Genomic DNA, 26,336 nt, shown 5'->3' on the forward strand with positions numbered 1-26,336 from the left:
TGCACTGATAAATTAGTGAAAATTCACTGATTTTTCAGCGTATATACGCTAATTGGTAACAGTGGTATACTTATCGCTGATTCAAATTTAGAGAGTAATACACACACTATTTGAGGTCGGTAATCCTGGAAGTACCACTTGAACAAAAAAAGTTTTTACATATGCCAACAATTAGGGCTCAATTAGGGCTAATTTAGTACCACCTGCAAAAATTTAGGGCTCTTTACCTATTTAAAATAACCCTTGGTACTGCTAGCTTGACGTCAAGCTGGAAGTACCACACTATAGAACCTAAATATTTTAAAAAAAAACTACCCCAGAGTAGTTCAAACTTAATTATTTCAAAAAATAAATACTTAAGAATTTAGGGCTATTAAATAGAACTATATTGGGTGTTTAAAAACGATTCACCAACTTTGAAAACTACCCCAGAGTAGTTCAAACTTAATTTTTTTAAAAAATAAATACTTAGGAATTTAGGGCTAATTTAGGGCTCTTAAATGGAACTATTTAAAATCATACAGGAATTAAGAGCTAAATTATTTAATTTGAAAAAACTAAGTTTGAACTTCTCTGGGGTAGTTTTTAAAGTTGGTGTATCTTTTTTGAATGACCAATTTAATTATATTTTAGAGCCCTAAATTAGCTTTAAATGCGTATGTGTTTGTTTTTGAAAATATTGAGTTTTAACTAGTTGAGGGTAGTTTTTGTGGTTGACTATCTATCAGTTACTTGGCTGGGGTGGTTGGGGTGCACTTTTAAAAAGTGAATTTAGTGCTATTAAAGAACCCTAATTTAGCTCTTAATTCCTATATGATTATTGTTTGATTAAATCGAGTTTAAATAATTGTGGATGTTTTTTTGTAATTGGGGGTGGTTTTTAAAAATTTTAAATAGTCCCAGTTGAGAGCTCTAAATGAGCCCTAAATTCCTATGGAAGAAATTTTGAAAAATATTTAGGTTCTATAGTGTGGTACTTCCCAAAAATATTTATGAATAATTTGAATGTTTTATGCAATTTAAATATTGTTCTTTAGTGAAATGGGACTTTTTACATCTATATTCACTGCAAATGAAATTAATTACCTAGTTTATTTCAATTATTTTTAAAATAATTTAATTTTATCTCAATTATCTAAAGTTAATCTTTTATTATCTTATCTATTACTTTATTTTATGTAAATTATCTTACTTTTTCACATTTCATAATTTAAATAAAAAATATTCTGAAAAATATGTTTTTTCTTCAATTTTGAACCGAGGAGCACAACTCATAACATTTTTTGAAAAGTGATAAAACCAGTATTTTCGAAAAACAAGCAAAATTTCTATTTCCGTTTTGAATTTTAATTAATTGATCATGCCAAAAGTTGTATTTGTAGTATTTGTACGTGTACTAAAAGTTCTATGTAATACAATAGTCAAAAAAATTTATAGAATAGAATTGATCTAAAAACAAAACCCGGTACACAACTCGCCACTCTCCCCTAGCAATAAGAGTTATTTTTTAAAACGCGCCGTAATTGATGCACTTACTCTATGGCCTTCAAAAAATTTTGGTTTTCCAAATTTTGAAAACACTATATCTCTCTGATAAAAAATAAATGCAGTTTAATTATATTTTTTAGAAATTTTTTTGTAATGTATTGGAATAAATGAACCTGAATGTTTTAAAAACAGTCCTCGGATTGTACGTGACTTTTTTAGTACAAGCTATAGCTTTTGCAAAATTCAATTATTTTGAAAATTTTAATCTAAAAAGTCTTAGCAAAATTAATTATTTTCAATAATTTTAATGAAATTCATCGAAAACCCAATTATTAAAAAAAACTTTTAATTAGAAATTCTTTAAAATTCAAGTATTGCCTAAAATTTTTTAAACCCGTTTTTAGAAATTAAAACATATTTCAATTCAAAATCTTCTGAAATTTGATTAATTCTAAAAATCTTGACTGTAGCTCTTCTGAAATATAATTATTTTTTAAATTCTTCTCCCAGTTAAGGAAAAGCACCACCTCCAATTTTGCCCCACTTAAATTTAAGTTATTAATAAACGAGGTTATATTTTTTTTCTTACACCATTTGGGTCCTAAAAACATATAAGGTGGTCAATAAAAGAAAATTTTAATTTTTGACCATTTTAGAATTTTTACTTTTTTGAAAATCCATGCGAGAGATTCTTAAGAATCATTAGAAAAGCGTGGAAAAAAATTGTCGATAGAAAATAGTAACCATTGTGAAAGAAAATAGATACCTATTTAAAATATTAATTTTTTTAAGACTTTAATTTCTAAAATGGTTAAAAATTAAAATTGTATTTTTTTGACTATCCTGTATATTTTTAGGACACAAATGATTAAATAAAAAAAATATAACCTTCCTTATAAATTTAAATTAAAATCCGAGAAACGTCAAGTCTCTCAATTGTCATAAACACTTTTTATGGGGTATCTATTTATATTTTTCCTTTTAATTATTAAAAGTGAGAATATTTTTAAAAAAATTTCCAAAGTATTAAGAAGTTTATCTAGTTTTAGGAAAAGATAAAAATTGCAACAGTTTAATGAAAAGTTTTAAATTTTAGTTTGTACGAAGGTCAATCTTTGTGCACAATATCAAGTCGCAATGTCATTGCATTTACATCAACTACAGAACTAGAGGATACAATTGGAAAAACATGGGGATCTCATGTATATGTATGCGACATCAATATGCCATGGCATACACATAAGTGAGTATCTGAACATGATAATTTCTTTATATTTAATGATATTTAAATTTACATGCTGCAATAAACATTAAATTATTATATAAGAACAAGTTTTTTAAGGACCAGAAACTTTCTATTATATCAAGATGATAATAATAACATAAATTTGTTTAATTAATTATAAAAAATTTTTTCTTATATGTGATTAAGTATCAGCAAATTTTTTAAAGACGCATGAATAAGTTCTACAAATTAATTTATTGCAATTTTCATTTGTCAGAATTTCATTTTCCAGAATTTACTTTTAGCCGAATTTTTATTTTTACGAATTATTTAACAGAAACTACATATATTTTTTTAAATTTTTATTTAAATGAATTTTTATATTACAGACTTTATTTCACTGAATTTTAATTCATCAGAATTATTATATGTTTAAATTTTTATTTGACAAAATATAGTTGAATTAAAAAAATTTTTATTTTACACAAAAGACTTTTAGAAATAATTAATTTTCTAGTAGTGTGATTCCAGGTGAGATTTTGACTTTTTCGAAGTAGGTTAACCGATTGCAATGAAACTTTGGAATTTTGTTATATATAGTAAGAATAATCTTTAACGTAAATTGCAGCTTAAAATATTTGTTAGTTTACGAGATTTGCAATAATAACAAAAAATTTTAAACTGTTATATCTTCCGTTCTAATAATCGGATTGAGGTATACTTTTTTTTAAATTGTCAAGGAAAATGAGAGGAATAAATCTCTTTCAGAACATTTTTTTATAATTTTACAACTAAAAAAATTATTAAATAATAATTGAATAAATTTCACGCGACAATCTAAAATTCAATCACTTAAACGCTAAAATAATCTTACCTTTGTTTTCTTTAATGTTCCAAAGAAATCCAATTGTAAATGCAAGTTTAACTTGGTTAATTTTAATAATTTACGAGTTTAAACAATTGCGATTTCTGCTAGTTGACGTGCAGACGACATTGCGCACGCAGCATTCTCACGTAGCCAATTTAGTCCACGAATCACGTCAGCAGGTTACGTGAGAATAATCGAGGTTCCACTGTAGACCTCAATCCGATTATTAGAACGGAAGATATAGCAGTGGGAATTTGTTCCGGCACTCCATGCATTTAACATTGATTTTGTTCTACCTTTGATTTGTTCAAACAAGTTTAAGTTCATTTTTAGCCAAGTTCTATGCTGTGAATATATATGATTTGTTCTGCTTTTAAAAGCAACTTTTTAACCTTTTTTTTGAACCGTTCGTTCTACCACGTGCTCTCCGAGGTGTTCTTCGAAGTTTGTTCTAATCCTGATTTTTCTGAGTTTTGTTTTATAAGCGAGTGTGACTTCTACCCTCGCACATCGTAACCTTTTTGTGAAATATCCAAATTTTTTGTGTCACCCTGAGGACCCATTTTATTATTTTATTCTGTTCCGTGTGACTTTTCATGAATTTTACTGGTTGTATCTGAGTTTGAAGTGACTCACTGTTATCGTGCTGTGACCTCTGCTGTTTATAATGCTTTGTGGAACTATATAAACATCTTTTGTATATCTGCGGTGTCACCTTGCAGTGTTGTGGTCTTCGACAGTTTAATATCTTAACTGTATACCCCTTGTTCAAGGTTTAAGTATATTTATGGTGTTTGAAACCCGGTGTGAACATTTTCCCGCCTTACAACTACAATTGATGTTTCTCACTCAATCTGAGTTTGTGTCTCATTGTTTTACCCAGAGGGAGGTCAACTTCAGTAGTCTTACTTTAACCTTCCATTGTTTTATTTTTCTGATAGAAAGTTAGAAATTGTTATTGAGATCAATTATATATATATATATATCAATGTATGCCCTATACGTTTTGAATTCAATTCTCGCATGTATTCTTCTCATGGGAATTTATTATGATTCATGAATGAATTCAACGTATGGCAAATTCATTTTTCTTGTACTCGACTTATCAGTTTCCAAACGAACAATATATTTGATTCAATCTCAAATTTCCTATAAGCTGGATTTACTTTGCTGTTGTCTAACCTGTATTACCAACAGTGTAGCATATAGTGTATTCTAGAACTTTTTCGTCTTCTAACTTTATTGTTCTGACAGTTGGCTAAGCCTCAAGTCATTTAAGAAGAAGAAGAAGATATATCAGTTTAAAATGTTTTGTTATTATATATAACAAAATTCCAAAGTTTCATTGCAATCGGTTAATCTACTCCGAAAAAGTCAAAATCTCACCTGGAATCGCACTGTAGAATTTTTTTTTCTTCGAATTTATATTCTTGAACTGATTGTAACTGATTGTCCATTCAATTCCAACCAGTTAGCATCTCTACTGACCTTAGTTTGTCTGGTAAAAATCGCAAATTGTGTTTTGGGGATTGAAATTTCCAGTCCGTATTTCAGGAGCCAAGTTTCAATACAGCAAAACGATTCCTCCAAAAGAGTTTTAGATTCATTCAAATCTTTCCCCTTAACATATAATAATATATCATCGGCATACATAATAATCAAAACGTTTTGAGGTAGACAATTTTTAATGTTTCTCAGGGCTCAACTAACTAGGAGCGGTGAGAGAACTCGCTCTGAGGAACACCTATGCCTCAAATTTTATCTCTGTTCCTGTTTAGATTGAAATGTAAATATCTCTTGAGTATAAGACATCTAACAAAATTAACCAGACGTCCAGGAGCGTTAAGGTAGACAAGTTCTTCCAATATCTTGATAGACTTGATCGCTCCCTTTATATCAAGGGCTATGGCTGCGAGATGACCTTTTTGACCTATAGATAGGTCAAAACCCTCTGCTCCCCTTTGGGAAAAACTTTACTAGAGTATCTCTCCACTTCTCGGGGTACACTCCAGACATGAACATATCGTTCTAGACTTCAAGTAACTTTTTTTAAGTGTTGTAAGGAATTTTCTGATTATGTCATAGGTTATAAAATCGAGGCTGGGTGCCCATGTAACATTTGAAGAGTTCAAGGCAGTATTAAATTTGTTAAATGAAAAAGGATCATTTAAAGGATGCTGCTCATCCACATCCAAAAGTGGCTCAAAAGCAGTAAGCTTAAGTCTAGGGAACTAAATAAACAATAAACCTCCAAAATCAATTACTGTGCACCACTTTGTTTTATAATTGTTTATATCATTTATTGCAAAAATCCGTATGTATCCACAAACAAGCTAAAGTTAAAGCAAGAACAAATGCACCTGTGTGAATATAGGGCAAACAAGGCTCAAGCACATAAAACCAAAAAGAGAAAAAATCTCCCTGTTAATTCAATTTAAATTTGTATCTTACCGTTTTCAAGTTATTATTAAATGCAGTATTGAATTGTACTTAGGAAAGATGAATATTAAGGAAATTAGATGGAATGATCCTTAGATTTCAATCGAATGTTAATTCTCCGTTCCGGTAATTTTGCGCTGTATAGATACTTTATCAAGCACGTTCTGCCGGCTCCTATTTAAGTCCACAGCTCCTCCGTTTAACCTCTTTCCGACTAAACACACAGATTTCAACGTATATATTGCAAAAATAATGTCAATTAGGTACTTCAATTAATTAACTAAGATCATCAAATTAGATGTTACACTCAGAGTTAAAGTTTTAAAACAAGTTTAATAGGTTATAGCGAGAGTTTTTCCCGCCTCATATATACAAGTATGTAGCTCAAAGGTTCACATAAAACTCAGGTTTAGGTATATACCAAAAATTTGGCTATAACACCAGCATGGAAATAAAACAAACTTTAGATATACAGGGCGTCGCGTCCACGGTATGCAAAGGCAAAGTCATCACATAGAGCATCCAGTATTAATCAACCAGGCATGCGTTGTATGCAGTTTTCTCGTTACACCTTGTCGACAGGTCAGCCATATGTAATTGCGTGCAGCACTGCTTCGGGCGGGAAGATTCAAATTGGGATAAGGTTGGGATTTAAAGCTCATTAAAAGATCCCCTCAGGCTAAAACGAATCAGGGTAATCAATACCTGCACCCCTCCATTAACAATTGTATATCAATTAATTATTCAAAATATGCCTTTTAATACTCAAACTTCACATTATTCATAAGTAGAAGATGTATTATCCCCATTTCGCTCTTCTCATCCTTTGTGCTCTTTTTATTATCTATATTTCTGGTCTTTACCTATAATTATCCAAACCAAGTTAAGAATCAGAAGCCCCCTTCTGAATTCACACTGGTCCGGCCAAAAATGAACAACACAAATCAGCAAATCCAATCACACACTCCACACACATCCCTCACAAGACCATTCCCTGTATTTGTCTAAAAAATCTGTGCGGACATGACAAATAATTCTGCCGTAGTAGAGAAGACAAAACCAGGAAGAGAACATCCAAAAGAAACATCAATCTCTGGAATCACAATCCCGCTCCAGCAGTATTGATACTACCCATGATAGATCCATCCGTATAGGCGACCGTAGCATCAGGAAAAAACTCTCAAGATGCATACCAAGATCGTTTTCTGGAGAATCAGAGGACTTTAACTCATTACCCAATTTCAACTCAACTGTAATGTGGAAGGAGACAGCTGCCCACTCAAGATCGAAATATAGTGGTTTTCTTGTGGTGAAACAATATTCTAATGTTGGAATCATATAGGAGTAAGGCTGATATAGTCCAGCCTTCACTACGTGCTTTTTAGGGTTGCGTTGTTGACCAATTCTCCTTTGAAGCACTTTCAATTTTGGGTAAAGAGGGTTTTCGGTCCACACACAATTACGGGCAATAAATCTTCTGGATAAATGTCTTCTTCTTATACTCAAAGGGAGTTCACCCGACTCAATTAATAAAAAATATATAGGTGTGCTTGATATGCATCCGTGAACCACTCTAAGACCAGAATTTTGGATCCTATTGTGGGTGGCAAGAAGACTCTTAATCGCGCTCAGGAACAGAACCGCCCCCCACTCAAGTGCTGAAATACACCCAGAAGAACTTCAGAAGAGACACCCCACGAGACACATGTAAGCACCTTGATAACGTTTATAGCTTTTAGGGCAAGAGTTTGATGTGGTTATTACATCTAATCTCCAAGTTCTCAATGCGAAGAACCACATCTTCGTAATTGTGTCTCTCTCTCGTGAAAAGACATAACTGACATTTCGGGATTGAAATCTGCAGGCCAAGGTCATTTAACCAGGCCTCGATCATATATATCTCTGTTGCATTTTTTAAGTGTTAAATTTAAGTCATGGTCAGGAAAAGGGAGGTTGAAGAGATCATCCTCTCGGATTTCTGTTGTCATTGGAACATGTTCTTCAAGGGCCTCCGCATTATAAGTTCCACTTGAAGTTTTTCAATTAAAACAGAGAATGGATCACCATAGATATTGGTAGACATTGCCAAATCTCTGGCTCTAAATCCTCTAATGATGGCCCAGATCTTTTTCGTCCCCATACCAGGATTAATTTCCGAACAGAACCTACGGAAAGAATCACCTTTCTGTTATCTATTTAATGTATTTTGTTTTATTTTATTTATTTTTATTTATTTATTTACTTATTCATTTATTTTATAATCTATTCATTAAACTCATGCTTAATTAATTTATATATAATTATTTCCTGTAATTAAAAGTGGAAAATGTTCTCCACCTACTGGTTCTATCTAGCTAAACCGTATACATACTCACAAATGTTAGCATCTCATAATCTTTTTCTCTCTTTCTTTAAAATTAATATGGGATCAAATCAAAGATTTTTATAATTAAGATAATTTTCTAAAACTAATTTATTACCTACCTTACAGAATTGATAGCCTTATGCCTTTTGTACTTCAAATAATTATTCCCTTTCCATATAGGAAATTTCCTATTTTTGTAATAATCTCTAAGTTTGGGAATAATATTAGAAAATTAAAATTCTCGAAAAGCCTTGCTGAGCCCCCCCAGAATCTTCTGTAGGAACTCGAGAAATTCATTTCTGCCTTCAGCAAAGATCTCACATTCATGTATAAAATGCTTTAAAGAACTACAATTATATCCACACTTACAAGTTGGAGAAATATTCCATCCCATCCTTAGGAAATGTGTCCCGACCTAAGCCTAGTGATTAAATTTATATAACCTCTGGGAGCGTCAAAACCTGAAAACCATGGTTTAGGAGTTTTACAATTAATACTAGACGCAGATTGCGCGCGCAAGCGCGCGCCTTTAATATTTCCTGTTTATTATTATTGAATAAAAATTTTTAATAAAAGATTTACGGTAATAAAATATTAAATAAAAATATGTATTTTATATTTCAAAAACTTTATTTTATTATAGAAATATATTTTAAGAAAATATAAGAAAATTGCATAATGGAATGTATCATTAATTTTTTTTTACTTAAATAGTTTTATTGAATTTTGATGAAACTGCATCATTTTCATCAGATTGTTCTAATTTTCTTTTTTCTAAGCTTTTATTTCCAGATATTACTTCCTTAATTGTAATAGGAGCATTATTATTTTCTACGATGTTTTCTATGCTACCTATAGAAAGATAAATTTTATTTCCTGAAAAAATAAATTTAATTTAAAAAATTTATATTCATTAATGAATAAATTTAATAAAAAAAGTAAATAATAAAGATAACTTACCCATTCTTGTTTTTACATATCCAGTAATTGTAACTGGACATCCTCTTTTAAATGATTTCATATTCTGTGTGTTTTCTAATCTTATTTCCAGAGAATATTCACCATCCGTAATGGATCCTAAACCATACTCCTTGTTATCATTTTTAAATTGTTCTGCTTTAGTCAACGGTGATCGAATATAACCTTCTACCTCTATAATTTTTAAAAATATTACAGTTATTTAACTATGTTATTGATTTATATAATCTTTTAATTAATGTAAATATAAAAATACCAAAAAGAAATGAAACAATCTAACCTATTGATTGTGCATAAAGTTTATTTTAAAGTTGTGGTATTATAAATGTCTAATTTTCTAATTTATAAAAATTATAATTCTGCTTTAACTGAAGGGAAATGCTAAAGTATTATAATTTAGAAATATATTATATCAGAGAAAATGAATACGATATATTCTGGTAAATTGCATTTTTAACGTAGAAAAATATAAACAAAATATATGCCCATTAACTCTTGCGAATTTTTAATGTTTTATTTTATATATATTTAAATATCTAATTAAAAATATGAATTATAAAATAATATTTTTATGTTTTAATTTATGTTATTATTAAAATAATATGAAATGAATTAAAATAATTATTTTAGAGAACAAGATATACATAAATAATTAAAATTGAATTGAAAAATTTTATTGTATTTGTTATAATTAATTAATTAATATATCTACGTAATATTAAAAATACTAACTTATAAATCCATTCGTGGAAACAATGTCCGAAAATTCTACCAATTCTGCTTCCCTTTTTACTATTACTCCATTTGATAGCATTGGTACGCAAATAACCTTTGTAGTTTTTTGAATCACCAATTCAAATTGTGTTGTACCCAAGTTCCATGTCTTATTTAATTGCACCTTTGCGTATGCTCCATCAATCATTATTTTCTGAAAGAAGTTAATTATTTAATTTAAAATTAAAAATTTAATATAAATATTTAATTTAAAATTAAAAATGTAATTTAAATATTTAATTTAAAATCAAAGAAACAAAAATTTATAAATGTAATTTAGCAATATATAAATGAATGAAATGAATCAACAGCAATTTAATATTAATTTTTTTATAAAAAATAAATGTATTTTTCAATAAAAATTTTTTTTTATATTACATATAACGGGATTTTCACAAATTACTTAATTTTTTTAAATTTCAACCCCCCCCCCCCCCTTCATCCATGTAACGCTTAGTTACATACAGTAGTGCCATTTTTTTTGTCTTTACGTAACAAATAGCTTAACCCCCCTGGAAGCGTTACGTATCTTGTAAATAGTCCCTAATTTACATTTCTTTTATTAAAAATGAAGAAACGGAAAAATAAATTGTATAATATGTACAACGTTATGTAAAAAATTAATTAAATTTACTTACGTAATCCAAAAATATTTTATTTTTTAATTTTTCAATTTCGTCATTCCAAACAACAATTTGTATTCTCTGACCATCATTGTTATTCACAAAATATCTCCATCTCAGCTTACGTTTTCCAACCTCCCCCATTGAACGCGGATCTTCAATTGCGTCAACGATTCCAACTACAATACTAAAAACAAAATGTAATGGAATATTAATAATGAAAAGTTTCATATAAATATATTAAAATTTAATTATTCTGTAATGCATATGAAATATGTTTAGAACTTACACGGTGCAATCATTATTTTTTATATTATTTAATTCCTCTGTTGTTGTAAAAGGAATATCTAAAATGTCCTCATCATCATCAGAAAGTACATCATGTTGATGTACGTTATCTTGATAAAAGAAAGGTATAAAATGCTTTTATTTAAAGTTAAACATAAAAAACATAGAGTATGTAATTTTTTTGAAATAAATATTAATTATTTATATTATTGTAAGTAATTTAAATTTATATGATATTTGCCATAAAAAAAGAAATTCTACATAAATAATATTATGAATAAATAATTGAAAAGTAAAATTTTAAATATACATATATTGATATACTTTTATATTGTTAAATGACCAAAGAATAATATAAATTACATTTGTAAAATAATACTACTGTCAGTAATTAATATTGCAGCTGCATCATGACCCTTATATATATATTTGTACAAATACTTGACAGATTGAATGCCTACAACTACCTCAACATTTATATGACAATCAAAGAGTAAAGTAAGATAAGGGCAGAAAGGTACAACGTATCTATTGTCAACTACATAGCCATTAGGTCTTGTATATTTTTTGTGTGTGTCTCTTCTACGGTAATTTACAAAACCATTCTCAGTGAATGTAGTTTCTTCATTTAACTCTTTGGGGAAATGTTTTGAACACTTATTATCAACAATACACCAATCTCCGCAAGGCCCGTGAATATTATGTTTCATTACAAGTGCATTCAATGTGGGTTTTAAATTTTCATCAGGAATTTCAGCAGATATATAGCGATCAACACTATCTGCTGTTAATAATTTAGAACTTTGTTTCAATATAACTAATAAATGAATATGTGGAAGGCCTCTCTTTTGAAACTCTATAACAGACACATATGATAATACTTCACCAAACAATTTCTTTTTAACAATAACGTCTAATAAACTATCAACTTTTAAAGCAAATACTCTTCCAACAATATCTGGCCTATCAGACGCTGTTTGATTTGGTAAAAGATTTTCAAGAATTTCTCTTCATTGCGGATTACATGTCATAGTTATAAACAAGTCTGGTTTTCCATGTTTACCAACAATTGCCATGGAATCTTGATATAACTGTGTCATATTTCTCGGTGAGCCAATAAATGTTGAAGAAAGAACAATTAATTTTCCAACATGAGCATCAGTTGCGTTTGCTCTATATTGCAAATAATCAACTAACCCTTTATAAGATTCTGATCTAATTTTTAATTGGTTGTTGCGAAAATAGTGCAACCTATCTTTTTCAACTTTAACATAATTATCTACTAACCATTGTTGAAATAACCTTCCCCCTAATAAAAACGGATTAAATTCATCTCTAATAGCTATACGAAACTTCAAGTAGTCTGCCCTACTAATTTTATGTTTTTTTAATCTTTTATCTTTGTCTGTTCTAACCATATTTATATCGTATCCCATAGAACCTGTTGGATAAAATATAGGATATGTCCAAGGTTCAACATTTGGATCAAGGCTATTTACTAATTGCAGTGACTTTGAACAATTATTGTAAACTGTTACATAAGATTCTGGAATTTCGCCTTCAGAATTTGTATTGAAAATAGCTGCAACCTCATTTGTTCTTTGAAAATTATAACGTCTCTTATCCATTCCCTTCTTTAAAGTAAAAAGTAATTGTAATTCAGGAATATTGTCATTTCTTTCTTTAGCTAATTCTTTTTCCATATTTACGACATCTAACATCATTTTATAAGATTTTGCAAAAACGTTATAATTTCTCATTGTCGTCTCAATAATAGTAACAATTTCAAGATCAAGCTTATTATTGCCATTTAATCTATGTTCTATTGCTTCATTAGCATCATAGATAAACAATTGTCCAAAAGATGGATTTTTTCCTTCTTCAGGATATAATGCATTATTAAATTGATAATAAATTTGACCTTGAATTTTGTAACAATAAGGACCTGTTCTTCTTCCATTAAATTTAACAACATTAGCATTTAAAGAAGCAAATGAAAAATTATTATTTAAAACTCTTACATCTTGTTTAAAAATTTTTGACTTTATATGTGATCCATCTAATAAACATTTTAATTCATAAGGAAAATTTGATATAGATTCAAGGGATACTCCACCATGACCACAACAATCATTAAATGAATTCATTCCCTTATAAACTCCTTTCTCTCCTGCAAAATGTTTGGCATTACAGTGAATACATAATTCATTCATGTCACCTAAATAATTTTTTTTAATTTCTTTTTCTAAATTTTGGTATAAATTATTTTGAAGATTTACAGTTGTATTTTCAGAATGTGCATACTGTTCACTATTATTAGTATTATTTACGTTAACAATGCGTACTGTTTGAAAAGAGTTAGAACTTTCACCAGCTATTTGCACTAATTCAGAATTTTCAGAAGAATTTTTTAAAATCTCAGCATTCTTTGCTTTAACATTTAAACGATAACGACGTTGTCTTTCAGCATTTTTTCTTTTTTTACTTAATTGAAATTGTTTTTCTTCCTCTTTTGAACGTAGAGCTTTACGCGGCATATTTTACCTGATAGTAAAATATACCTAAAAATTTTTTTGACTTTTTTGAAATTTTGGGGAAGATAAAGAGGGGTCAATTTTATCAGTTTTCCCTGACACGGCCTACTATTTGAATTTTTGCTGTCTATAAATGCAGTCAAAAAATTTTTGTCAGGTATGTTTTTTGAAGGTTTTTTCATGCTCGTTCCAATGGTGAATTTTGTTTTTAAAAATATTTGAATTTTGACCTTGATTTTCTATAATTAAACATAAATTTGCTATTTTCACTAAAATCGGTGCGGTTTTTTTAAAATAAATAATTGCAAACGAAAGCTGAGGTTTTTTCCGATCTGTATATAAATTTTTGGAATGCCGATTTGTTTTGTTTTCGAGATATTAAATATCATAGATTTGATTTCGGTGCGCGCGTAGAGGCGGTCGACTCATACAGCGCTGCGGTAGCAATTTACACTGGCGCAATAAAGCAAGGGAATAATGGACTAGAAACTTTATTTTCCTGCAAAATTTTAAATATTATTTTGAAAATATGTTATTTGTGGTCAATAGAAATGTTAAATAATAATTTTTATTGTTCATATTGAAAACACAATTAAAGTTTAATTAAAGTTAATTAACAATGATGCTAAGTTTTATTGATGTTTATTATGCAGATATCATTTAAATATATAATAATAAAAGAGTCAATGAATAATATGAAATTTTTGCTATTGACGTCATCAGAAATATGTATATTTAAAAATTCTTAATTTAATACAGATATTTTTAAAAGATGTATACTAACCTCTCCTAGGATGATAAAGTTGTCATTAACTTGTTTACATTTCACTTTTTGAACGAATCCAGCTTCGTAATATTTATAGTCTTCTAAGCTTTTGAAAGCTTTGAATTGTTTAAGGCTGTAAAAGCTTTGAGTGAAAATGAAGTAGCTGAGAATATCCAAGTGATGTAGTTCAGGTATTTTTGACACATTTAAACAACATTCATTATCGCTCAAACTATACGGATCAATATTATTCACACATCGAATCTTTTCTTTATATCTATCTTTCACATCTGGTGCGAGATTACTTAGATAATTATTCGAATTCATTTTTGCACTCATAAACAATTTCAAATTCAGTGAAAAATGTACAGTGCTTGTCCTCCAGTAAAACAGCTGAGAGCAGCCATATTGGATTCCCCCACCCAACTTGAACTACCTTACTGAATATTAGGATAGGATATCCAGCCATATTGTACAAGCGCGCAAATTCAAACTTATTACTAGAACGCTTACCAAAATATTAGATTTATATTTAATATAATTCAATAATAATAACAATGATTATTATTAATATAAATTTATTTAAAAGAAGTATTGCCAAAAACAAAACAACAAAATCAATTAATACAATGCTTACAAAATATATAACAAATGATTCTATTGAAAAAAATTAAATTTTTGAAAACTGCAAAGATACGAATATTTTATTAACATTATATTATAACATTATATTATTATTACTATTATTATTATTTATTATTATTTATAACATCCTTGACTCCTACTACTAAAAAGTAGTAATATTTTAATATTTAGTACCCAAGTCTCAAATAGTAATTATTTTTTCAACAATTCTCAGTTTATTAATGCAATAAGAATTGTTTTTTTAAACTAATTTTTTTAAATTCACACTTCACCCCTGATGTTTGGTAGTAAGGTTTCAGCGTTTGGTATCCAAACCTCTATTATTTATTAATTTTGCAATTAACAATTTTTTATTTTTTAACTAGTGCCGCAATAAAAATTAAAATTTTCGGACAGGTGATTCTAGAAAAATAGTTGTTTTATACTTTTCAGCGAATATATAAAATATATTTAACTCTGTACGTTAATATATGTAATGGAATTTTTATTAATTTCTATTAAATACTATTATCGCAGAATAGCTTTTTTAATTGCCGTATGTTGGTTTTTACTTTGTACTTAATATAATACTAAAGAGTTCTTTTAAATATACAATGATCTATATAGAAAAGAGGATTACAATTATTTTATGTTTGATTTCAGTCTCTTCTTTTTTTACAAAATACGACTGTAAAGGAACATTCCTTGTAGACTTTCCAGGGAATACAAAACACATATATTCAACTATTCTTCTGTCTTTATATATATTGCTCCTGCCGGATAAAAGATCTGTTTTTCGTTACAAAAGGTGACTGCAGAAGAACAATCGTTATAGACTTCCCAGCGATTGTTCAATCTCCTGCACCTTCCAATGTAGTGATTTTTGTGATGCGTTATTATTCCTCCCAACCTAAAATAATATTTTTTTAGTTAATTAATTTATTTCATATGTGAATCTTTAACTTAATTTTTGATTTATTTTGATTTCCCTTGTTTAATTTTGTTTGTCTTAAGTAGAAGTAATTCATGCAAAATTGAGATAAGTTAAGTAAGAAATGTTTATGTCTAGTGAACATATATATTACAATAATATTGACCCTTTATAAAAAAATTTATTTACAATATTTGATTAAATTTTGCGTTCAATATTTTAGAGTTTACCATTTATATTTATATTGAATATTAATATATAAGTAAAACATACCTCAGAGTTTCTCCACGTACACTTATTTGCAGGGGAAAATCTTCCAGTTTGCACGTTATTGAATTTCTTATGTCATGTGATGATCTTATGTCTAATTCAATAAAGACGTGAGCATTGACAATAATCTTCGTGGAAACGCTAAATCCGCAACGATCTTTTTCGCATATAATTAAATTGTGGTCTAGTTGATTGATAATTGCGTTTTGTAAACTTTTGAATCCTTCATTCTGAATAGATGTATGGTTTACAAAAAGCGATGTGACAGCTTCTATTTTGAAATAACCGCAGGCATAGATGTTCTTTTTATATAAGCTGGGTTCCGATTCCATTAAGAGTTGCCACATTTCAGTTACATTACCATAAACATTTATGGTTTGTAATGAAAGTGGTAATCTGTTCAGTTCGGAATTTGCATGAATTTCATTATTTCTTATAGGCAAGTCTTTTAACAGACAGCAACGAAGGGTATAGACATGATTAGCAGCTCCGTGTTCAAGAAATACCAAGATAAATCCACATGTTTCATTTGTTGATTATTCAATGTGATGTAAGTACTTCTGACTGTCAATTAAAAGGGATGTTAGGATTTGTACAATTGAATCGAACGGACAAGTATTATGCAGCATATATTTCTGTCCATCAATTACAATTGGTTTAGTAAATCCATTACCATTTTTCGATAATTTCCCTTTTACTTTTCCTTTTGCAGCAGCTACAGCTGCATCCTGAGTCATCTTTATGCTTGGACATTTCTTGAAAAACTTGGATGGCTTTCTTTCAGAATTTTAGAGTGTCCTTTTTTTTCGATAATTGCTGCTGTAGTTTTTTTGAATTTTCTAAATCTTTTTCTTGATTCAATTCCTGGGTGTCATTTTTTCTGCAATCTTCGAATGTGTTTCATTAAATAATTTTTCATACAGCAAGTTCGTAATTTTCAAATCTGAAATTATTTCAAAACTTGATTCTGGAATATTAGTTACCTTATTTTTCCAGTTCTCAACTGCAAATAGGTCTTCATTAATTAAATCTGAATGTTCTAATACAAGATCATTTTTCGAATTAACTGCAGTGCTATGAGATTCTGGATCCTTCGTATATATACCAACACTTGCAATTTCCTTGTCTTTACTCGAAGAGCTTGTATGAATTTTAAAGCCAGAAGAAACATTTGCAGATCGAATCTTGGTGATTTCTGCGGAAGCGATTGAACATTGTGCCCTTGAAAATTCAAAATCTAATTTAAAAAATTTGTCACTCCTAATAGGTCCATGAACATTTTTTAAAATGTTGCTTTTAATTTCCCCAAATGAACCTTCGATGTAACTACTCGTGGGCCTAATGCATAACGACGAAAAGCATCTTCTATTAACTGCAGTCCACAAAGGAAATTCTTTCGCTAAATTGTAAATTTTTGTGTGAAATTGTGGCATATAGTAAGCGTTAGCTGTTTCGTATTTGATGTTCTTGTTAACATTAGCTTTTGCATGTATCCTATCTAACCAATCCACAATTTCACCTTCGACGTCAGACTCCTGGTTAATGAAACACTTTGGATCATCTGGATCAAATCCAGATGCAGATAGTTTTTAAGTCATTTTCATAATTTTCGTCTTCTACAGGAACAAGTTTCATAGCATGATGCTCTTCGGTTGCCATCAATTCCAATAGCATATTTCTGGCAATTTTAGCTGGAGATGGTTCGGTGCTATCTACTTTGTTTCCATCGTATTGATGAATCGACATTACAAATGTGGAATAAAGAATCTCCTCGAATTTGTGTACTTCTTCACATGACACCATTAATGCAACGCATCTTATAAAAAAATCTTTTACAGCTTTGTTGCATTTTGAAAAGCATTTACAGCGGCAAAAAATTTGGATAAGATGCGCTACATCGACTCGAATGTATGTTTTTATAACATGTCGATTATTGAGTTTATTCGATGTTAATAAGTCAAAACAGATTCGGATATATTCATTAAGAGTCATCGTATTGAATGATAGCATCATTGCTCCCAAAAGTGCTTTGGAATAATCTGCAACTGCTTCTTTGGGAATAATTTTTATTTTCTTGACCCAGCTGAGCAACCAGTGAGAAATGTTAATTGTGTCATGGGCTGCTGACAGCATCTGAGCTACTCCAAGTGTAATTTTGTTAAAATTGATGACAATTTTGTATAAAAATATGACTGGCGACTTTATATTCTCCGTTAATTCTATCGCTTTAACAAGGCTACCTGTAGCGTCAACGCAAATAGTGCATATATCCGGAAATAAACGACAATATTCTTTAAATACATAAATCTGCTCTGGCAGAAGATATTGCAGCTGAAATTTACTAGCGGATATATGCCTAATTGATCCAAAATATGGTGTTCTGTATTGAAATTTTATTAAAATCAAGATAGGATCAGTACCATCAGCAGGATCTACATTCAGTTCTTTGTCCTTCAATTCTTGCATTAGTTTTCTCAAAACTTCATTTTTATATAAATTTGGGGCCGGAATGTCACCAATATTTTGCATTTCTAGTGCAATTTTTCGTCGACTGTTTGCTGCACCATCTTTTAATACTATTTTCCCAATCTCCTGACGTTTGTGGGCTCGTAATTGACGCTTTATTTCTTCGTGCTCCTTCATTCTCGTGTCACGGCATTTGACTTGAAACCATAAGTCTGATCCATTGATTGGTTTCTCTCGAGCAATGACATAAAATTTATTTTTGCATTCATCACTTTTACAGTATCCATATATAGCAATGAATGGCGCACTAGTATTTTCAGATGGTTCTGTCACTTCATGTTTTTTGAAAGAGAATGCACATGGCATTCTGTACTGTTTCCAGAATTCATCAGCGATAATATCTGGCCACACCCCGGGTGGAAGAACTAATTTTTCTTTTCCATCATAATTTTTCACGATAGGATTAATCTTTTCCCACAATTCTTGACGAATAACGAAATCAAAAACTTCTTCTCCATTTAACAATGGCATTGAAGACGAAGACAACCAAGAGGAATTATTGTTGTCATCAATAGATTCATAATGTTCCGAAGGTGAAGTTGTTTCTAACAGATCAGAATATGAACAAGAATCTTCTTCTTTTTTGTCAGAAATACTTATTTTAATTTCTAGAACTTCGCAAACTTTTGACAGAAGGTTGCTTCTGTTTTCTCGTAAGTTTATATAAACCTTGTGACGATTCCATTTATTATCGAGGGCCTTAGCGACGTTTGTATAAAAGTTGTGAGTGTACGGTGGTAGAATGCCACTTTTTAAATCTTCTTTATAAATACAAACAGCATCCAATGCAGCGGAGATTTCAACCTTGCACTTCTGTGGCATCTATACAAAAAATTTATATTATAAATACATGTAAATAGATAAATTTTTGAATTTATTCATCCCAACATTATTCCGTAAATTTTAATTTGATTTTATTTAGTTACAAGTTACTTTCAATCACAAATGAGGGGTTCACTACCTGAATTCATAATCTTAAATTTTCTCAAAAAAAATATTCAAAAACTATTTAAAATAAAATTATAGTTGAACAAATTTCCCAATATTTTGATGCTTGTAACTTTTTCATAAAAACTTTTAAACATTCCAGTTTTTGCTGATATTTTATTACTAATATACCTAGAATTTATCTGATATAAAAATTTGACAAAGTTATTTTTGTTATTTTTGTTACCTTCAAGTCTTAGAATTTAACATTTAAATAAAAAATTTCAAATTTATTATCCCCGAAATGAAGCAAAATACCTTTGTCAAATTTTTATATCAAATAAATTACACTAGTAATAAAATATTTGCAAAACCATAAAATAAAATATTATATATATCGAAGTTATCACTTATTGTTAGTGAAGATGTTAGATGATAATCATTTCCATGTGCAGAATAAACTGATTAATGTTTCTGGTAATTAATAATTATTGAAATTTAAATAGTTTTTAAATATTAACGTTTTAAAAATGGGATTATAATTTATATTTCTGGTAAATAATAATAATATATTAAATCAAATAATTTTTAATAGTATCGTCGAAACGTCAAAAAAAATGCAGTGTTTTTTATTCTAACACTTTGACTTGGAAGATTGATAAATTCACACCAGATATTTGTCTCAATGTTTAATAGTGATTATAAGAAGTGTTAAAGTTAGGAATCAAAGTTGTAAACCTACCTTCTACTTTTGAGTAATAATAATTTTAAACAAAACTTAATGACATTGCGATCAATAAATTCAGAAATTCTTCCAGTATCACATTTATTAAAACTAAATATTTTTTAAAAATAAGCCAGCAACTACTTCCAGGTGATTATTTTCAGTTGTTTAACTTAGCCGTATTTTTTAACAGTGGTTTTAAAATTAATACATATAATTAGCTTACCTTAAAAATTTTAAAGTATTCTCAGTGTAGTTCTAGTCGTGAAATTCAGAAAGATAACCAATTGCTTTCGCCTATAAATTGAAAAGAATAAATAAAAATTTGCCAAAGAGTCAGTGTATTATATTTCATCAAAACTAATTGACAGATAACTTTTAAGAAGTAAGAGACTTTGTGGGAATGAGTATTTTTTACCTATCTGTTATTCAACAATACAAGCTTTTTGGTTGAAAGAAATAGCAATTTAAAACTTTCCTAATATAAAGTAGTTGAAAAGAACTCTCAGAGTTTTTTGCACTTTTCATCTTCTTAGTTTATAAATATAAATATCCTGGGTTGAAAATGGTAAATTAGTTAATTTCTTAGATTTAAAAACGTTCATCACTCTTTTGGCAAAGCATACACATTTTTTTAAATATTCGAATTACTACTAAATGAAGACAAACTCAATTTTTTCAGTGGGTGATTGTATTAGAGTTTCAGATATTGAAACTTAAAAATTGGATATTTATTTTTAGATTAATAATCACTAGAATAGCAAAAATTTTAATTGTTCCATTTGAATTTCCCACTATTCTAGTGAATCCTTTTGTTGTTCCAGATAATTTTTTTTTCGGTGAGAAGTACAATTTTTATTTAATATCTCAAACACCATTGTTCTGATCCACTTTAAATTTCTTATTATTCAGTAGTAGTTAAAATATTCCCCAAATTTAGAATTCTTTCATTTTTCGGTAAAAGAATAACAATTTTTTATTTCAGATATTTTATATTTGTAAACTAACAAGATGAAACTGCTAAGAAAATCTGATAGTTCATCTCTACTATTTATTTATATTTAGTACTTTGGAAGTATATTTCATTGATAATTCTATATCTTTAAATAGTTTTACGGTTTAAGAATAATAATAAAGTTAATTTGAACAGACATGAATAATTTTTCAGAATTTTAAGCCTAACTTCATGTTTTTTGAAAATGTTTTCTACTGAACAAAAAATTACAGATTTTCATAACTACTCTATTTTTAAATAGCTATTTCATTACAAATAATAAAAATTTCAACCAAATTGTAATACTTTCAAATTACAGATAGGTATGTACACAGTTTCCTTGAAAGTATCAAATTGATACTTTTAAGTTAACAGTGCATATAATTATTCCTACAAAGCATCACTCTTTGACAAATTAACCTACAATTACTTTAGATGAAATTTAATAACCTGCCATCAAAACGTACATGAAAAATTAAATTTAACTTAATAATTTATTATACTTACATTGAAAAAACGTAATAAAAATCAAAAGTGAAACCAAAACAAACGATAGACATAAAATAGCACATGGCCGGCAATGTACTGCGGCAAAGAAACCAAAATAAACCTCATAATCACATAATGACCACTTGATTTATTATAAAAAACAATATATTGATGATGAATATCGCCTTTGAAACAAAATATTTTGGAAAAATGAATAAATAAAATCAGTAATCAAAATGTTTGAAAGATAAAAAACGGTTATAGGCAACGGGAAGCACAAAAAACAAGAGTTATTAAAGGTTGTTTCACAAACACTTTTTCTTCATAAAACCCTCTTTTCAAGGAAGGCTACATAGATAATATACTGAATGTGACACTGGACAAATTACTTTTCGTAGTGATGTCTGATTCTAGTGACATCGATCTTTGCAGGTACATGTGATAAAAAAGGACACGATTATATCTATCGCAAAACGCTGCCATGGGACCAGGTTTGGGAAGTTACGCGTAACTCAGGGTTTTTCATAATAGGTGGAAAAGACATTTCACAATAAACGGAAAAAGGAAATAATTAGTTTTAGTTTTAGCCTAGAAGACACATATGAAGCATTTACACATACGGTAAAAATTGTCCAGAATGAAAATTCCATGTTGAAATAACAGAGACAGACTGTGTATCTGTCTCTCACACTCTAATGTAGATTTTCCATTCTGGACAATTTTTACCGAAGGTGTAAATGCTCCATTAACGCCACTTATGTTATTGGTTGACATTAATAACACTTTCAAATCAACAGAATATATGGAGTAGACTGATATAATATATATCTTGATTTTTTTACTTAGACCTCCCATAAAAAAATTTTTAAAAAAATATTGATTATAATGCCTTAATTTTTATTGCGGCACTTCTTAAAAAATAAATATTATTAATATCAAAAATTAGTAAGTAATAGAGATTTGGGTACCAAACGCTGAAACGTTACTACCAAATATCAGGGGTGATTTAGGAGTTATGGGAAAAAAGAATTTTTAAAAATGATCAATTTTTATAGCAGCAGTAGTTAAAAAATAAAAAATTGTTAATTGCAAAATTAATAAATAATAGAGGTTTGGGTACCAAACGCTGAAACCTTACTACCAAACATCAGGGGTGAAGTGTGAATTTAAAAAAATTAGTTTAAAAAAACAATTCTTATTGCATTAATAAACTGAGAATTGTTTGATGAAAAAATAATTACTATTTGAGACTTTGGTACTAAACATTAAAATATTACTACTTTTTAGAAGTAGGAGTCAAGGATGTTATAAATAATAAATAATAATAATAATAGTAATAATAATATAATGTTATAATATAATGTTAATAAAATATTCGTATCATTGCAGTTTTCAAAAATTTAATTTTTTTCAATAGAATCATTTGTTATATATTTTGTAAGCATTGTATTAATTGATTTTGTTGTTTTTTGTTTTGTTTTTGGCAATACTTCTTTTAAATAAATTTATATTAATAATAATCATTGTTATTATTATTGAATTATATTAAATATAAATCTAATATTTTGGTAAGCGTTCTAGTAATAAGTTTGAATTTGCGGGCTTGTACAATATGTCTGGATATTTTGCGCATGCGCATTATCCCAATATTCAGTTTCGTCCACCTTTGTTGTGTTATTCTTTTTGAATATTTTTGAGTAAATATTTTTACTACAAAACGTTAGAAAGTGATTACCAAACGCTACTAAACGATTACCAAACAATTCCAAATGAAATATCCTGATTCAATTTACTTGTTGTGCTAACTTCACACCGGTGCTGTCAACTCATTGTGTGCGTCGCTAATGACACGCTCTCTAAATACCGCTGGCACTACTAACTTTCAATCCTTTTCATTGTTCGAAAAGGGCGACAAAATCGGACAAGCTTTGTGGCGATACAACTTATCACCCTCTACCGTCCACCCGGAAAATGTTGTGGAAATTACTCGACTAATTCTTACGCTTTAAATACCATTGGTCGCTGACTGTTTTGAACGCTGACAGATCCTCGCTTTCTTCGAACATTCTCGATAACGCATCCGGAACATGATGGTGAATTCCCCTTCTATGATCGATATCGAAGTCCCACTGCTGTAACTCTAGGGCCATCTAGCTAGCCTACCTGTAGGGTCTTTGAGGTTACGTAACCACCTAAGCTCGCTGTAATCCGTAATTATCGTAAACTGATAACCCTCAATGTACGGTCTAAACTTTTTTATGCCCCAAAGCAGTGCGAGACACTCTTTCTCGGTCACGTTATAATTCTTCTCAGACGCTGACAACGCTTTACTGATAAACACTATAGGGTGTTCACCATCCGCTGACTCTTGGGTAAGATCTGCCTCAATCGCGAAATCGCTCGCGTCGTATTCAATCGTAGACGGTTTACTAAAATCCGGTCGAGCTAAAACCGGCGCTGATATCAGTTTAGTCAATGTTTAGTAACAATGGGACCGTTAATTCGCTATCGTTTTCAATGAAACACACCATCATTCATTATAATCAAATTTCATTTCTCTAGAATTTCCTGTAAAACTCTTTCTGAGGCATTGCTCCCGAATGGAAAAAAATATAGAGTGTGTGCATTCATGTCACCCAATATGACTAGCCTTCCCCAGGCGGAATGACCACCCATACATGCAACCAGTGTTGTGGTACCATTCTCCTTACTGGAGGAATATATACAAAAATGAAGTAGATTGATCCTTCTGAAGATTTTAATTTCACACAAGTCGCATCCATAGCATCAGACCAGAAGCCCTTGAGTTGAATACAATCCACGTTGAACGATTTTCTTACCAGTCACATCTAGATGTACAATGAATCCTTTCAGATTCCAACCGGGATTAGAGGCTGTAAGCCAAGTTTCCGTTATTGTCATTAGATCCAAGTTTCCTTTATAAGCTAACGTTTCCAAATTCACCTTTTTAATTAAGATACTCCTAGCGTTCCACATTGCGCATCTAAAAATTGTTTTTGAATGAGAACTCATTTTAAACATCTTTAATTAAATTCAAATTAAACTTACACAAACAATAATCTGCTACTTAAATAAGATTTATTATCTTTTTTTTCCTATAATTTCAATTACAAAATTATTAATATATTATGTTGTCAAGATACTTTAATTTGAACCAACTTGACTTAACTCATAACAGCCAAACTTATCATTCAAAGTTATTTGAATTAATGAAACAGATTAAAAAACAGAACTTAATGTTCGAAAATACCTAAACTAGAGATACCAAATCAACTGCATCATTATACCCTCAATAACTCATACCAATCAAACTTAAAATTATCTGAATTAATGCAACAAATTATCAAGTAAACATAATCTACAAAAATATCTCAAACAATAATAACAGATCAACTATCTAAATCAGGAAAATTAGTTCTAAGAACAGAAAACAAGACACTTTCCTTTTTTTACAAGTATAGTTAATTATCTTTTAATTGCCAAACAGAAAACACTAAACTCTTTCGTTCTCCTGCTCCCCGATGTGTGCTGTCAACGAATCAAACGATGATGTCTGTTTGTCATCATCCATTTTATTCTGGTCTTGTTCTTGTTGTTGGGTAGACTCCAGATGCAGTTTGCTTTTAATCCCGTCGAATATCAAATTATCATTTTCCATTTCTCCTAGCCGCCGAAGACCCAGATTTGCTCTAGATGCTGAGTCCAAATCTTTCAAACTTCGTTCGTCATCCTCTTGTTCACTCCGAATAGGATGCAGTTCCGAGAGATGGTCTGAGCCCGAATTCTGAGAATATACTGGGGAATTAAATACTCTTGGATTGATCCATCCTTGCTGTACAAATTATTACGTGCTTCACTCTCAGATATATTGTACAAATATCTTTCCTTCATCACATCGAATTCGAATTTATAAACCGGGAAATCTCTCGATGAAGATTTGTGGTTTCTCGCACAATTGAAACATTTACTAGAAGAACGAGGATCATTACAATCATTCGTAGAGTGTTTGCCTGCGCAATGCTTACAATTGGGTGAAGATGTCCTGCATTGATCCTTAACATGCCCGAAATGTTGGCATATAAAACACCTCTTTGGAATCGGGATGGAAGGCGGAATGAAGATTCTCACACTCAAAGCGAAAATGTATCTGGGTACATAAGTTGTCCCGAATACTAAGTCTATGATATTTGAGGGTTGACCATCTGATCGGCTTATCCTTCTGCGTGCTGAAATTATCAGGCCTTTCTGTTCTTCATCTAAATTTTCCATAATTTCCGAAACAGAGTGATCCGGAAGTATCCTGATGAAGCCCTTTTTATATAGCATATATTCAGGTATGAACGTTTTATAACCTTTTTGCAATAATACCTCAGACGAGAGTAACAAATTAGCATCTTCCTTATTTTGACACACTATTTTTATGTGATTACGGCCACTTATAAATATTCTTCTGCTGCCTTGGATTATGCCAGCAATGAGCTT

The 26,336-nt window shown here is 29.7% G+C and overlaps 1 protein-coding gene across 1 annotated transcript in view; it reads left to right on the top strand.

Moving 5' to 3' along the window:
* LOC127281052 (mediator of RNA polymerase II transcription subunit 16) overlaps positions 1–26,336 on the top strand; it is a 42,271-nt gene that overhangs the window by 2,390 nt on the left and 13,545 nt on the right. Inside the window, exon 2 of the mRNA XM_051304541.1 lies at positions 2,585–2,731. Coding sequence (XP_051160498.1) covers positions 2,585–2,731 — 147 coding nt within the window. The remainder of the gene's footprint in view (positions 1–2,584; positions 2,732–26,336) is intronic.

The sequence above is a fragment of the Leptopilina boulardi genome, unplaced genomic scaffold (genome assembly GCF_019393585.1).
Source record: "Leptopilina boulardi isolate dan_hultmark-lab unplaced genomic scaffold, ZJU_Lbou_2.1 LbouV2_262, whole genome shotgun sequence".
Lineage (NCBI taxonomy): Eukaryota > Metazoa > Arthropoda > Insecta > Hymenoptera > Figitidae > Leptopilina > Leptopilina boulardi.